The following is a 16,903-nucleotide window of genomic DNA, read 5'->3' as shown; positions in this document are numbered from 1 at the left end:
AATCCTCAAATTTATATGGAACCAGAAAAGACCTCGAATAGCCAAAGGAATATTGAAGAACAAAGCCAAAGTTGGTGGCATCACAATTCCGGACTTCAAGCTCTATTACAAAGCTGTCATCATCAAGACAGCATGGTACTGGCACAAAAACAGACACATAGATCAGTGGAACAGAATAGAGAGCCCAGAAATCGACCCTCAACTCTATGGTCAACTCATCTTCGACAAAGCAGGAAAGAATGTCCAATGGAAAAAAGACAGCCTCTTCAATAAATGGTGCTGGGAAAATTGGACAGCCACATGCAGAAAAATGAAATTGGACCACTTCCTTACACCGCACACAAAAATAGACTCCAAATGGATGAAGGACCTCAATGTGAGAAAGGAATCCATCAAAATCCTTGAGGAGAATGCAGGCAGCAACCTCTTCGACCTCAGCCGTAGCAACATCTTCCTAGGAACATCAGCAAAGGCAAGGGAAGCAAGGGCAAAAATGAACTGTTGGGATTTCATCAAGATCAAAAGCTTTTGCACAGCAAAGGAAACAGTTAACAAAACCAAAAGACAACTGACAGAATGGGAGAAGATATTTGCAAACGACATATCAGATAAAGGGCTAGTATCCAAAATCGATAAGGAACTTAGCAAACTCAACACCCAAAGAACAAACAATCCAATCAAGAAATGGGCAGAGGACATGAACAGACATTTCTGCAAAGAAGACATCCAGATGGCCAACAGACACATGAAAAAGTGCTCCACGTCACTCGCCATCAGGGAAATACAAATCAAAACCACAATGAGATATCACCTCACACCAGTCAGAATGGCTAAAATGAACAAGTCAGGAAATGACAGATGCTGGAGAGGATGTGGAGAAAGGGGAACCCTCCTACACTGTTGGTGGGAATGCAAGCTGGTGCAACCACTCTGGAAAACAGCATGGAGGTTCCTCAAAATGTTGAAAATAGAACTACCCTATGACCCAGCAATTGCACTACTGGGTATTTACCCTAAAGATACAAACATAGTGATCCGAAGGGGCACGTGTACCCGAATGTTTATAGCAGCAATGTCTACAATAGCCAGACTATGGAAAGAAGCTAGATGTCCATCAACAGATGAATGGATAAAGAAGATGTGGTATATATATACACAATGGAATACTATGCAGCCATCAAAAGAAATGAAATCTTGCCATTTGCGACGACGTGGATGGAACTAGAGCGTATCATGCTTAGTGAAATAAGTCAATCGGAGAAAGACAACTATCATATGATCTCCCTGATATGAGGACATGGAGAAGCAACATGGGGGGGTAGGAGATAGGAGAAGAATAAATGAAACAAGATGGGATTGGGAGGGAGACAAACCATAAATGACTCTTAATCTCACAAAACAAACTGGGGGTTGCTGCGGGGAGGTGGGATTGGGGGAGGAGGAGCGGGCTATGGACATTGGGGAGGGGAAGCGAACCATAAGAGACTATGGACTCTGAAAAACAACCTGAGGGTTTTGAAGGGTCAGGGGTGGGAGGTTGGGGCAACCTGAGGGTTTTGAAGGGTCAGGGGTGGGAGGTTGGGGGAACAGGTGGTGGGTAATGGAGAGGGCACGTTTTGCATGGAGCACTGGGTGTTGTGCAAAAAGAATGAATACTGTTACGCTGAAAAAATAAATAAAATGAGAATGAGAAAAAAAAAAGAATAAAAACCAAGCTGGGGCAGAATTGCTATATATACACCCCATCTTCTTTTCTTCTGGGTTTGAATAACTGTGAAGAGTATTATACACTGCACTCAGAATTCCACAGTGAGACTGGGCTCCAAGTTCCCAGAAGGGTAACTGGCTTGGTAATGCATAATTCTTTGAACTATAACTTTCTGTTCTCCCTACTGGTCTTCCCTGGCACCAACTCTCCAATGAATTACATGTCTTCAAATCCTTGCATCTGGGTCTGCTTCTGGGGTGATTCAACTAAGACATTGAGTTTTCTTCTACTACCTAGTTAACTGCTCCAGAAATTCACATCTTCTTTGCAAATTGTATACATAGTAAGACTATGAAGTTTCTTCTGTGAACCCAGCCTCAGATGTGTTTTCATGGGCTGCCATATGAGGAATGTCTTTCACAAAGAAATGCCTTTCAGTCCAAAATAACTTTGATTTCAAGGAGTTCATTAAGGACTTTCTCCATCAAGGTGGAATAATCCCTTTCTTGAGGTCTTTCCTCTGTTTTTTTTTAAAGTTTTATTTATTTATTTGACATAGAGAGAGAGCTCACGGGTAGGCAGAGAGGCATGCAGAGAGAGGGGAGCAAAGCAGGCTCCCCACCGAGCCGAGAGCCTGATGCAGGGCTCAATCCCAGGACCCTGAGAGCATGACCCAAGCCAAAGGCAGAGGCTTAAGCCACTGAACCACCCAGGCACCCCAGGTCTTTCCTCTTTAAAATAAAATACCCTGAGGGTGCGTGGTGGGTGGGTCCATTGATTGACTCTGGACTTCAACTCAGGTCAGGATGTCAGGGTTCTGAGATAGAGCCAAAGTTGGTTCTGTGTTCAGCAGGGAATCTGCTTCTCTCTCCCTCTGTTCTTCCCTCTGCTTGCATACATGCACACTCTTTCTCTCTAAATAAGGTATATAAATCTTTACAGCAAAGGAAACAGTGAACAAAACAAAGAAACAACCCACGGAATGGGAGAAGATATTTGCAAATGCCACTACAGACAAACGGCTAATATCTAAAATCTATAAAGAACTCAAACTCAACATTCAAAAAACAGATAATCACGTCAAAAAATGGGCAGAAGACATGAACAGATACTTCTCCAAAGAAGATATGTAAATGGCTACAGACACATGAAAAAATATTCATCATCATTAGCCAGCAGGGATATTCAAATCAAAATCACATTGAGATACCACCTTACACCATTTAGAATGGCCAAAATTAACAAGACAGTAAACAAGTGTTGGAGAGGACTTGGAGAAAGGGGAACCCTCTTACACTGTTGGTGGGAATGGAAGTTAGTGAGCCACTTTGGAAAACAGTGTGGAGATTCCTTAAGAAATTAAAAATAGAGCTACCCTATGACCTTGCAATTGCACTACTGGGTACTTATGCCAAAGATACAGATGTAGTGAAAAGAATAGCCATCTGTACCCCAATGTTCATAGCAGCAATGGCCACAATTGCCTAACTGTGGAAAGAGCCAAGATGCCCTTCAATAGATGAATGGGTAAAGAAGATATGGCCCATATATACAATGGAGTCTTATGCCTCCATCAGAGAGGATGAATACTCTACTTTTGTATCAACATGGACAAGACTGAAGGAGATTATGCTGAGTGAAATAAGTCAAACAGAGAGAGTCAATTTTCACATGGTTTCACTTACTTGTGGAGCATAAGGAATAACATGGAGGACATTAGGAAAAGGAAAGGAAACATGAATGGGGAAATCAGAGGGAGAGACTGTGGAGTCTGAGAAACAAACTGTGGGTTTTTGAGGGGAGGGGGTTGGATGGTTGGTTGAGCCTTGTGGGTATTAAGGAAGGCATATATTGCACTAGGTTTGTTGCATAAACAATGAATCTTGGAACACTGAAAAAATAAAATAAAATAAAATAAAGTAAAGTAAAGTAAAATAAAATAAAATAAAATAAGAGGTTTTTTCTAGATGCAGAAAAGGAAGAGATGTGGAGAATCTGTGTCCATAGCAACCATTGGCTTGAAGAAGTTCTTCTTCTCCTTGGTATCTCTGCTGGGTTTCTGTGGCAGGAGTGAGCCACTATTCTGTGGTCTGGCTTCCACTGAAAGCCAGAGACGGGGACTAAGCTCCAAAGTGTATTGTAGGCAACCCTACGGCATGTGATAGCTGGAAATTTGTTCTGCCTGAATCTGCCCTCATCAGAATTGATGTTACATCAAGGTCAACACAAATATTATAGAAACTTTCACAAGCATTTATATGGGTCCTACCTTCCCACAAATAGAGGAAATCATTTTTATAACATTTGTCCTTCTACCACTGTGCTTGCAGTCCAGGCCAAACCTGGACCTCATGGTCATATTCTCAGTTGAAGCGAGGGAAAATAAAGAATAATGGTAGAGGAGTTACAGAAGCTACAGCAATGTGAGACTGTACATTTTAATGCTCAGATAAAGGTTCATTTGCATGGGGTTTTAATTTTATTCAGTGCTAGCTTCATGGTGCAGAAATACCTGTCACACCTGAATGAGTCCCAATGCCAAGTTCATGGTGAGAAGGTGGGAGGAGAGGGACTCTACATGGTTTGATGGAAAGGCTTACAAAGTAGACAGTCAAAGAAATGGGCTGAAGTAACTCTACACTGCATCTAGCATAAGCAGTGGTGAGCTGGCGCCAAGATTTGCTTCAAATTTTCCTTGGCCTGTAGTTTCTCTTTCTTGCATCATGACTTCATGGTTCACCAATACCTAGGATTTCTGATTTTTTTTTTTTTTTGGCTGTGGTTGTAATAGTTTATTTTTGCTTTATCCCTTGGCACAGAGACATATCTAGAAAGAAAGTGCTATGGTCAGTGTCTAAGAGGGTACTCCCTATGCTCTCCTGGGATTGTGTTGGTTTTTTGACTCATATTTAGGTTTTTCAAACATTTTGAATTTAGTTTTGTGTATGGTGAAATAAAGTGGTCCAGTTTCATTCTTTCCATGTTGCTGCCCTATCTTTCTAACACCTTTTGTTGAAGGGGCTGTCTTTTCCCTTTGGATATTCTTTTCTGCTTTGCTGAAGATTAATTGACCATATAGCTGTGGGTTCACTTCTGGGTTTTTCTATTCTGTTCCCTTCATCTAGGTCTCTACTTTGTGCCAGTACCACACCATTTTAATCACTACAGCTTTGTAATAGGATTCAAAGTCTGGAGTTGTGATGGCTCCAGCTTTGCTTTTCTTTTTCATGATTGCTTTGGCCATTTGTGTTCTTTTGTGTTTCCATACAAATTTTAGGATTATTTGTTCTAGCTCTGTGAAAAATGCTGTAGGTATTTTGATAGGGATTGCATTTAATGTGTAGATTGCTTTAGGCAATATAGACATTTTAAGAATATTTGTTCTTCTGATTCATGAGCATGGAATGTCTTTCCATTTCTTTGTATCTTCTTCAATTTCTTTCATCAGTATTTTGTAGTTTTCAGAGTATATGTCTTTCACTTCTTTGGTTATTATTATTCCTAGGTATCTTATTGTTTTTTGGCAAAGCTTTAAATGGGATTGATTACTTGATATCTCTTTCTGCTGCTTATTACTGGTGTCTAGAAATGCCACAGATTTCTGTGCATTGATTTTGTATTCTGTGACTTGACTAAATTTGTGTATCAGTTCTAGCAATTTTGGGGGTGAGGGTCGTTGGGTTTTCTGTATAGAATATCATGTCACTTGCAAATAGTGACAGTTTGGCTTTCTTGTCAATATGGATGCCTTTTATTTCTTTTTGTTATCTGATTGCTGAGGACTTCCAGTACTATGTTAAGTAACAGCAGTGAGAGTGGACATTCTTGTCTAGTTCCTGACCATAGAGGAAAAATTTTTTTTCATTGAGAATGATATTAGCTGTTGGTTTTTATATATGACCTTCTAATGCTGATGGATATTCCCTTCTAAATGAACATCTTGAGAGTTTTTATCAAAAATGGATGTTGTACTTTGTCAAATGCTTTTTCTGCAACTACTGAGAGGATCATATAATTCTTATCCTTTCTTTTACCAGTTTGGTGTATCACATTGATTGATTTTTGAATATTGTACCACCTTTGCAGCCCTGGAATAACTGCCACTTGTTCATGGTGAATGCTTCTTTTAAAGTACTATTGGATTTAGTTTGCAGTATCTTATTAAGAATTTTTTTTTTATGTTCAGTTAGCTGACATAGTATTTTTACATCTATGTTCATAGAGGATATTGGCCTATAGTTCTCTTTTTTAATGGATTCTTTTCTAGTTTTGGTAACAGAGTAATGCTGGCCTCATGGAATGAATTTGGATGTTTTCCTTCTTTTTTTGTGGAATATTTTGAGAAGAATAGGTATTAACTCTTCCTTAAATGTTTGGTAGAATTTGCCTGCCGAGCCATCTGGCCCTTATCACCCTTCAAATACCCCAGAAAGGGTGCTATGGGAGGGTCCAACTCAGAACCATCAGATTTTTTTTTAAATAACTCCAAAGGCAGTGGGAGAGACTGTCTCCCCTCACCAAAAAACTGGGAGAAGAATAACCTAATAGCAGAATTTTTGTCAATACCAACATTATTCCAGACAAACACCAACAGAAAAGCCATACCTCCTTCTAGTGGTTGAGCAGGGATTTTATCTCCCCTACCCATTCATGATAAAAAATAAAAATAAACTCTCAATAAGCTAGGAGTATAGAGGAACTACCCTTAACTTGATAAAGTATATCTACAGAAGACTCAGAGGTAAGTCTTCTTAGAGGTAACATCATACTTAATGCCAAAAGACTGAGTGTTTCCCCTCTAAGATAAAGAACAAGACAACTCTGGAAGTTTAGCCTCTGCAATAAGGCAAGAAAAAGAAATAAAATGCATGCAGATTGGAGAGAAAGATATAAAAAATCCCTAATGGCATATGATATAAAAACTTAGAAATGAATGAACGAACTACAAAAATAGTCCCAGAATTAATAAGTTATTTCAATAAGGTCATAGGCTACAAAATCAACACCCAAAAAATCACATTTTTATATACTAATTATAAACCTGTGGAAACATATATCAAAAATACATTACCACCTGCAGTAACTCCAGAGGAATGGTGCTAGTGCAATTAGACACCCACTTACAAAAATAAAAAGAGAGGGAGACAGAGAAGGAGACCAAAAGAAATCCTCAATCTAAGTCTGACAATTTAAAACAAAACAAACAACAAAAACTTACTCAAAATGGATCCCAGACAAACATAAAACAGAAAACTATTAACAATTTTTAGAAAAAAAATAGGAAATCTGCAGGATCTAGGGCTAGGAAAAGACTTCTTAGACTTGACACCAAAAGTATGATCCATAAGAGGAAAAATTGGAAATTAGACCACACCAAATTTTGAAAAACGTTTGTTCTGTGTAAGTATATGAAAAGAGGACAAAACGACAAGCTACAGACTTGGGAAAAATATTTGCAATCCACATTTCTGACAAAAGACTTGTATCTGGAATATATAAAGACCTCTTAAAAATCAACAGTAAAAATATTAATAGTAAACCAATAGGAATATGGGCAAAGGCCATAAACAGACAGTTTACCTAAAAGGTATACAAATGCCATTTAAGCAAGTGAAAGACATTCAACATCATTTGTCATCAGGGAAATACGAATTAAAACAACAAGAAAATGTTAATACACATTTTACAGAGTGGCTGAAAACATAGTGATAAGACCAAATATTTTTGAGGATGCAGAGAAACTGGTCCACCTATACACTGCTAGTGGGAATATAAATTGGTACAAGCACTCTCAAAAATTATTTGACAGTTTCTTATAAAACTAAACATGCAACTACCATACAGCCCAGCAATTGCACATTTGGGTGCTTATCCCAAAGAAATGAAAGCCTGTGTTCACACAAAAACCTGTGCACAAACATGAATGTTCATGACAGCTTTACTGGTAAAAGCCAAAAACTGAAATCAGCCCATATGTCCTTTAACAGGTGAATAAACATATCATACCAGCCACACCATTGCCTACTATTCAGCAATAAAAAGGAATGCAATATTGGCATGTGCAATAGTTCAGATGAATCTCAAGGGAATCATGTAGATTAAAAAAAAAAACAAACTATTCAAAAGGTTCCATATCATATGATCCCATTTGTATAACAGTTTTGAAATGAAAACATTTTAGAACAGGATGTGGGATGCCTGGCTAGCTCAGCTGAAGAGCATGTGGATCTTGATCTCCAGGTAGTGAGTTCAAGCCCCACATTAAGCACAGAGCTTAAAAAATGAGAGAAAAGAAAAGAAACTGAAGACATTGCTTAGTAGTAGGAGGGTAAAGTAAGTGTAGCTTTTAAAAGGCAACAGGAGGGATGTTTGTGGTGTTGGAAATGTGAAGTATCTTGACTGTGCTGGTAGATACATGAACCAAGACAATGTGATAAAACTGTACAAGAGGTAAACACACACACACGCACACACACACACACACACCCACGAGTATAAGTAATATTGGAGAAATCTGAAAAAGATTGGTGGATTGTATTAGTCAATATCCCAATTGTGACATTAAGCTATAATTTTGCAAAATGTTATCATTGCAGGAAAATGAGCAGTGTACACGAATCTTCCTATTTCTTATAACTGCATGTGAATCTACAGTTATGTCAATAAAAATTTCAATTAAAGAAGAAAAAGATAGTTTGGGAGGTTTCAGTGATGGTGTTTCATAAAAAGTAGTACATTCCTTGATTTTTCAAAAAATGGATATTTAATTTCTAATTGTAGTGAAACAAAAATAGTAATGCTAAAGGCTCATGAAAATGCAAAGACACTGGGTCACTCATGCATTGCTAATGGGAATGTAAAGTGGTATAATCACTCTGGAAAACAGTTTGTCAGATTCTGTAAAACTAAATGTGCGATTACCATACAACCCAGCTGTTGTGTTCTTAGGCACTTACCCTAGGAAAATGAAATCTTATATTCATACAAACACCTGTACATGAATGTTCAGAGAAGCTTTATTTCTAACAGCTAAAAACTAGAAATGGGACACCAGGAAGATGGCAGGATAGAGACCTCTGATTCTTCCCCCTCTTCCCACGACACCCGGAATAAACAGCTACACGCAGATCAATTCCCTCTGAAAGATATTCAGAAACTAGCTGAGACACTCCTACAATACCAGGCAACTGAGAAAAGAGCCACATCAAAATAGGTGGGAAAAGCTGAGACACTCTCACCATAAACCCTACCCCACATAGCAACTTAAAATCAGGTGACAACCCCTTACCCCCAGCTTTTCCCAGAAGAGGAAAAGGCTTACACCACACATCTAGGGCCTCAACTTATAGGGCTGACAACCAAAGGATTGGCTCCTAACTTGCCTGTTTCTAGGAGCTGAGAGGCCCATCATAGTCTAAAATCAGAGACTGGTATTAAAGCAGTATGCAAAAACTTTCCTCAGCTCTTCCCCCTGGGTCAACATAGAGCAAGCAGGCAAAAATGGCCAGCTCTCAGTTTCTCCGTAGAAGGGATTAGACTATACATCTAAAGTCTCAACTTGACCAGCTGCTACCTTGATGGTCTGGCTTTTAACTAGCCTGCATCTGGGAGCTTACAGACAGGAAGTCACTACTCTATTAGGAGTCTGAAAAAGTCAGTGGCCACTTTCTATAACTCCTTCTCCCCTGGCTTGCTCCAGAGACAGAACCAAGTCTCCAGTTAACCTGCCTATCTCAGAGATCCAACAGGCCCCAGTTTTCATTAGGCCTTTGAGGATGACAGACAGTAAAGCAACAGTTTTAAAGAGTGTGGTCTGAATGAGAGTGCAGCCATTTGCCACAGGGCCTCTCCCCAACTTAGCGAAGAGTGAGTAGGGGATTCACTCTCTCAGCTGCTCACTGAGGAGAGAAGGAATTGGACCACACATCTAGCATTCCCCACTTTCCTAGCTTCTGCTAGAAAGACTAGTTTCTATCCCACCTGTCACAGGGACTAACAGGGTTTGGCATGCTTTAGTCTCCTGGGGCATACTAGAAACAAAGATAGTGGTTTGGATGGCACAAAAGTTCAAGAAGTACCCAGAATCTCGCTGGGCTGATAGGTGAGGTTCATCTCCTACACTAGTCTGGTTCATGAGGCCAGGCTGTGAAAATTGGCAGAGGTGGCTATTTCATCTAATGCACAGAAAGCAGAAACCCCGGGAACTCCTGCTTTTAGATTAGGCTCAGAAATTACTTCTTTGGAGAAAGAAGGAACAAAAACACAGCTGTCCTTGGAAGATCATAATCCCCAAGACACTTTATAATCAAACCATTCCCATGTCAAAAATTAAAATAAAATAAAATAAAGATCTAAATCAGGCAATATTTTTTGACACTCTAAAATTCTTCAAATCAGATTATGCCTTGAATATAAGTAATTCTCAAATCAAGCAGGAAGGAATATATGTGCTCAAATCAGACATATTGAAAATCAAATGCATAGCATGCATGTGCCATGTGGGATGTGACAGGAACTACTTCCCATTATGGCCAGTTGTCTTCAGGTGGGAACCACTTCCTCCATGAACCTACAAACACAATAACTGACCCAATTTAATCCATTTTTTAAAAATTACCAATTGCACTCATTTTTCTTTAAAACTTTCCTAATTTTGAGATTTGTTAGCTTTTGCTGCATACAGGGTCAACCATAATTTAGCTTAACCTGGCAGACAGCAGTAGCTCCCACACCCAAAGTCACATTAGGGGAAAACATCTCTTCTATGTAGGGAGAAAATTTGGTAGTGGGGTCACTACCTTTCAGCAACCTATTGGGGTCAACACTTGGCAACATCAATTACAGGGAAAAAAGTTGAACAAATTTAAATGTTCTGGGATGCCTGGGTAGCTCAGTCAGCTAAGCATCTGCCTTCAGCTCAGGTCATGATCCCAGAGTGCTGGGATCAATGTTCCGCATCCGGAACCCTTCTTCCAGAGAAACTGCTTCTCCCTCTCTTCCTGACTCATGCTCTTTCTCACTATGTCTGTCTCTCTCTCTCTCAAATAAACAAATAAAATATTTTAAAACTTTTTAAAGTTTTGCATTTTATTTCGATTTTAAGAAAGAGTTAAAGACAATTTTGTTGATAATATTAGATACATCCTAACCACCTGGAGTTACACTGGGCTATTTACACCTCAAATCAATAGACCCAAACAGAGAACCAGCTTACTATTGGTTCATTTACATAAAAGATCCAATTAATTAAATACCTTATTTTTCACTTGGCTATAATATTATGACATTATATAATTTCAGAACAATTTCCTTCTAAAATTTCAAACCCTGAATACATAAAATGATGATGGTTTCTATCCTTTTTTAGTATCGGAAAACTCAAGCATAAGTTTGTACAATGAAGAGTAATTATTATTATCTGATTGACAACTATTTTATTCTTAAAGACTTTGTATTATGTGATTTATGTATACTGGGCTCTCCATAAATGTTGTGTGAACTGAAATGAAAGACCACTGAGTAGAAAAATCAAGGAAGATATTCTTCAGCATGATATAGAGAACTAAGAGGAATTTTCAAATATTGAAAAGTATTGTATTGCAAAGTAAGATTGTACCAGCCAGATGAAAATTAACATAAGCTGGATCACCATATGTAGAATTCTATAGAAAATATTTCCGCAATTGTGGGAAAGTGAACTAGAAGACCAAGAAGACCCACTTACCCTCCAGAGCTCTATTTCTGTATCCTCACCCTTGACAGAGCATCCCTCAGAGCCTGGTGGACCTGTTTGTTCCGCAGAGTGTAGATGACAGGGTTGAGCAACGGGGTCACCACTGTGTTCACAAGAGCAGCCTCCCTGTTGGAGTCCAGCCTGTTCGTTTGCTTTGGTTTCACATATATAAACAAACAGCTGCTGTACATCAGAGAGAGGACAAAGAGATGAGAGGAACAGGTAGAGAAAGCTTTCTGTTTCTCTTTGGCTGATGGGAGTCGCAGGATTGTGACTACTATGTTGTTGTATGCAATGGTGGTTATGATAAGGGATGTCAACAAGATAAAGGAAATGAGGACAAAGGCCAGCATTTCAGTAGATCTGGTGTCAGAGCAGGAGAGATGAATCAGGGGGCCAAGATCACAGAGAAAGTGGGGGATGACATGGGGGCCACAGAAGGATAACTGGAAAACCTTCACTACCAGCCCAGTGATGAGAGGGAAGGCCAAAGCGAAGCAAGCAGTGACCAGGAGGAAGCAAGTCTTCAGGTTCATGATGGTCGGGTAATGCAGAGGCTTGCAAATGGCCACATACCGATCCAGAGACATCACTGCCATGAGGAAGAAAATTACTGACCCAAAAAATAAAAAAGAAAAGGCTTGTATGAGACAAGCAGTAAAGGAAATTGTTTGACTTCCCAAAAGAAAGATGAACAGCAGTTTAGGAATAACTGAGGTGATAAAACAGCATTCAGAGAAGGAGAACGTGCTGAGTAAAATATACATTGGTGTCTGGAGGCGATGGTCAACCCAAGTGATGATGATGATCACCACATTTCCTGTGATAGAGGCCAGGTATGCCAGCAGATGGATCAGGAAGAAGACATTCCCTAGGTCCTGGATGGCAGGAAACCCTTCCAGAATGAATTCTTGGATTGTTGTCTCATTCCTCACCTCCATAGTGATCTCCATTTCTCTATCATCAACTCTGCTGGGTCTGTCAAATAGAAAATGCCACCACCAAAGAATTAAAATTTAAGTGATGGCCACCATTAAAAAGCAATAAATACTACTTGTAGCTAAAATTCTGAATGAGGAATCACTTTATATAGTTTAAGGTTGGGGCAACCTGAGGGTTTTGAAGGGTCAGGGGTGGAAGGTTGGGGGAACAGGTGGTGGGTAATGGGGAGGGCACGTTTTGCATGGAGCACTGGGTGTTGTGCAAAAAGAATGAATACTGTTACACTAAAAAAATAAATAAAATGAAAAAAAAAGTAACATAAAAAAAAGAAAAATAAATAAATAAATAAATAAAATCTTTAAAAAAAATGAAATAATTAAAGAAAATAAATAAATAAATTCAGAAGGAAAAAAAATGTTATAAATTTTTTGAAATTTGTCAATTATTAAATTGTAAAAATAGAAGGTTTATTGTTCATTTTTGAAAATAATTTTTAATGTGCAACTTAACTTTTCTGGAAAATAATATTTGTGAATAATAGTCCACAAGGTAAACACTGTAAAATAGAAATTATTTTCAAGTAACATATAAACCCAACAGATAACAGTGAAGGCTGTCATCCCACAGAGAATATTTTTATGGGGTCACAATGTTAATTTCTATACTTTAGGTAGCATATGCAATATATAAAGACCTCCAATGCACTGACTTTAGCCCTCTGGAAAAAGAAAGTGTGGGGGAGGGAGCCATTTTCCTATTAGCATGTTTCAAACCAGTTATTTTCCTGAAGTTGGTTAATCCTAAATCCTTTACCCAAAACTTTAAGACTGAGCAAGAAATCTAGTTTATAACAATATCTCATAACTACCCAGTCCTTGGGTTGAGAAACCATATCTAAAAATGGGAGTGAGGGATGGTTGCGTGACTTGGTTGTTCAGAATCAATGAGAAAACATTTAAATGTGCATCAGTTTCCCTCTCACTCTACACACCTGGCAGAACAGAAGATCTTCCTTCTGCTATTAGTCGTATTACCTTTCAACATTGTTTTCTGGGAATATTTTTGTTACACTGGAAAATTTCAGTGTGGTGGAATTATAAATATATTCCCATTGCAATCACTACAGGAACATTCATTTTATTCTTTCCTTAAAGATTTATTTATTTGAGAGAGAGAGTGAGAGAGAGCATGGGGACACAGAGAGAGAAGAAGAATCCCTGTTGAGCAGGGAGGCCAATGCCAGGATCAATCCCAAGACCCTGGGATCACGACTGAGGAGAAGGCAGATGCATAACCACCTGAGCCACCCAAGCACCCCAGGAACATCTGTTTTTTAAAAAATGCCAGTGCCTAGCTAGAAGCTGAATGAATTGTCATGTAATCTTTGGGAAAGGATTCGGGCATATGTTGGAAATCAGTGCTCTAATAAGTCACCATAATTAATTTGTATTTTACTTAATTCTTTGACTTAGTTAAAACTATTACAATTACATTAACTATGCATGATCCACAATACAAACTTAAACATTACTAGTCTCTGCTTTAAATATTTGACTGCGCCTGGTTGGCTCAGTGGGTTAAAGCCTCTGCCTTCGGCTCAGGTCATGATCCCAGGGTCCTGGGATCAAGCCCAAATAGGGCTCTCTGCTCAACAAGGAGCCTGCTTCCCTTCCTCTCTCTCTGCCTGACTCTCTGCCTACTTGTGATCTCTGTCAAATAAATAAAATAATTAAAAAATAATAATAAAAAAATATTTGACTTATTATATTGCAAGTTATTCCCATGGCCAAGTACTCACCAAGAAGCAGCCACAGGAAACACCTTCTTTGACAATGTGCTGCTTTTTTCTTCCAGCAAACCAGGATCTTTCTTCAAATCTAATGGAAGGGGGAGGTGAGATGTACTTTTTTTGGAACTTTTAAATCAATGAATGCCTATGTCTTAAATTAATAGGAAATTATTAAGCCTATTTTTTTTTCATGGAAGACAGAGATTTCTAAACTCTGGAAGATTAACAGTCATAGTTTTCCCCTGTGGCAATTGGAGTGATAAATCCTAGATCAAGACAATAGAAACTGCTGTAAATATGCACAAGAATATGTTGATGCAATCATTTAAAATTCCTGAACAAATTTATATCCATTCTATGGGATACAATGACACAGTCCATCAGGAACATCAAATCTGGTGGGTTGTGCATCTAAAACAGAAGAGAGTCAGGAAGTAGAAACAACAAACATTACTTTCCTCTGGACCCTGTTACTAGTCACTTTCTTATCAACTAGTTGCTTCCCACCTTTCAGAGTAGGTGAAGATCATTGAAGCCATAAATGAGATTATATTCAAGTGCCCTGATGATATATTTACCACAGAGTTATGTACCATCCCTCATGAGGACACACAGGGTTCAAAAGCATGAACATCTGGAATACTGAAGATTCATTAGAGGAGTACCAAAAAAAGGGAACACAAACTTTAATCACAACAGAGTCCCAGAGTACATTTAATTGTTCATATTTGGAAATTAGAAATTTCAGCAGAAACATACCTTAATTACCAATTCACTGCATATGGTGTTATCACCATTCTCAAGACCCTTGCAGTCCTTTGTACAAGTCCTCCAAGGTGTATTTGCCATGAGTGTCCTAGCATTGCAAAATTTACAAAGTCCTGAATTATATATATCCAAAAACACAAGCTTAGGCATCAGAAAGAATGTTTAACAATTCCCCTCACTTCTTTTCCTTTTTAACCTGGTATTTTCTTTAATGAGGTATAATTTATACACTGTAAAATGCATAGATTTTAATTGCAAGTTGATAATTTTCTACATATGTAAACATCTATGTAACCACTACCCAAACCATAGAAATTCCCATCTCATCACAAGTGTCCTTGTGCCCCATCCCAGTCAATAGCCCACACCAAGAGTAAACAACTAAAGAACTACTTTAATTTCTGTCATCGAAATTTACTTTTGTCACCTCTTGAAATTCATTTATGTTTAACCCACTGAGCCATCGAGGTGCCCCTGAAATTCATTTATATGGAACACAGCATATGTCTGGCTTTATTTTTCCTCAGATTCCTGAGAGTTACCCATGCTATCACATGAACCAATGATTAATTCTTTTGTATTGTTTTATGGTAGGTCATTATCTATGTATATCACCATTTTCCATTCTCTCACTGAAGGACATTTATGTCCTTTCCAATTTAGGGCTACTATGAATAAAGAGATTATGAATATTCTTCTATAAGTCTTTTTGAAGACAGCATTCATTTCTCTTGAGTATATAGCTTGGAGTAAAAGTACCGAATTAATTATAGAATAGGTCTTAGCACTATAAGAAATCGCAAAACAAGTTCCCAAATTGGATTTAGGCTCTCAATAGCAATGCATGAGAATTTAAAATGCTCCATATTATCACATTGGTCTTGTAAGCCATTTTTTTTTTTTTGTAAAACATTGAATATTTTTTTTCCATTTTTATTAATTTTTTCAGCGTAACAGTATTCATTCCTTTTGCACAACACCCAGTGCTCCATGCAAAACGTGCCCTCCCCATCACCCACCACCTGTTCCCCCAACCTCCCACCCCTGACCCTTCAAAACCCTCAGGTTGTTTTTCAGAGTCCATAGTCTCTTATGGTTCGCCTCCCCTCCCCAATGTCCATAGCCCGCTCCCCCTCTCCCAACCCCACCTCCCCCCAGCAACCCCCAGTTTGTTTTGTGAGATTAAGAGTCATTTATGGTTTGTCTCCCTCCCAATCCCATCTTGTAAGCCATTTTTAATTGAACACATTCTCTGTAAATTGGTTCGGCCACTATGGAAAACAATGTGGCTATTCCTCAAAAAATTAAAAATAAAACTACCATATGATCCAGAAATTCTACTTCTGCGCATATATCCAAAGGAAATGAAAACAGGATATTGAAAGATATCTGCACTACCATGTTTATCACAGCATTAGTCACAATAGCCAATATATGAAAACAGCCATCAGTGGATGAATGGGTAAAGAGGACATTATATGTGTGTGTGTGTATAACATGTATATATGAATACATTATATATAATATGTATACATTATACATTATGTACACATATATACAATATATATGTACACATATATATAATACATGCACAATACATATAATATGTGTATATGTGTATGTATATATATATAATGTATTATTATTAAGCCGTGAGAAAGAAAGAAATCCTGACATTTCTGACAACAGAAAAGGTCCTAGAGGACATTATGCAAAGTGAAATAAGTCAGAGAAAGATAAATAATATATGATATCTCTTCTTATCAGTCTTGCTAAGAGTTAAACAATTTTGTGAGTCACTTCAAAGAACCAATTTTTTTTAAGATTTTATTTATTTGACAGACAGAAATCAGAAGTAGGCAGAGAGGCAGGCACAGAGAGAGGGGGAGGCAGGCTCCCTGTCAAGCAGAGAGCCCGATGCGGGGCTCGATCCCGGGACCCTGGGATCATGACCTGAGCCAAA

General features: G+C 38.4%; 1 protein-coding gene across 1 annotated transcript; it reads right to left on the bottom strand.

Moving 5' to 3' along the window:
• Positions 1 to 11,443: 11,443 nt before the first annotated feature.
• On the bottom strand, positions 11,444 to 12,385 carry LOC123955690 (olfactory receptor 6C2-like). The gene has a single exon (XM_046027966.1). It carries the CDS (start codon positions 12,380 to 12,382, stop codon positions 11,444 to 11,446), a length of 939 nt encoding a protein of 312 aa, XP_045883922.1. The 5' UTR covers positions 12,383 to 12,385.
• Positions 12,386 to 16,903: the final 4,518 nt, after the last annotated feature.

The sequence above is a fragment of the Meles meles genome, chromosome 13 (genome assembly GCF_922984935.1).
Source record: "Meles meles chromosome 13, mMelMel3.1 paternal haplotype, whole genome shotgun sequence".
Taxonomy (NCBI): Eukaryota; Metazoa; Chordata; class Mammalia; order Carnivora; family Mustelidae; genus Meles; species Meles meles.
This window is presented reverse-complemented; position numbering and strand designations above follow the sequence as displayed.

Excerpts from the sequence above, each read along its gene's own strand:
- LOC123955690 (XM_046027966.1), bottom strand. The coding sequence starts at position 12,382 with ATGGAGGTGAGGAATGAGACAACAATCCAAGAATTCATTCTGGAAGGG.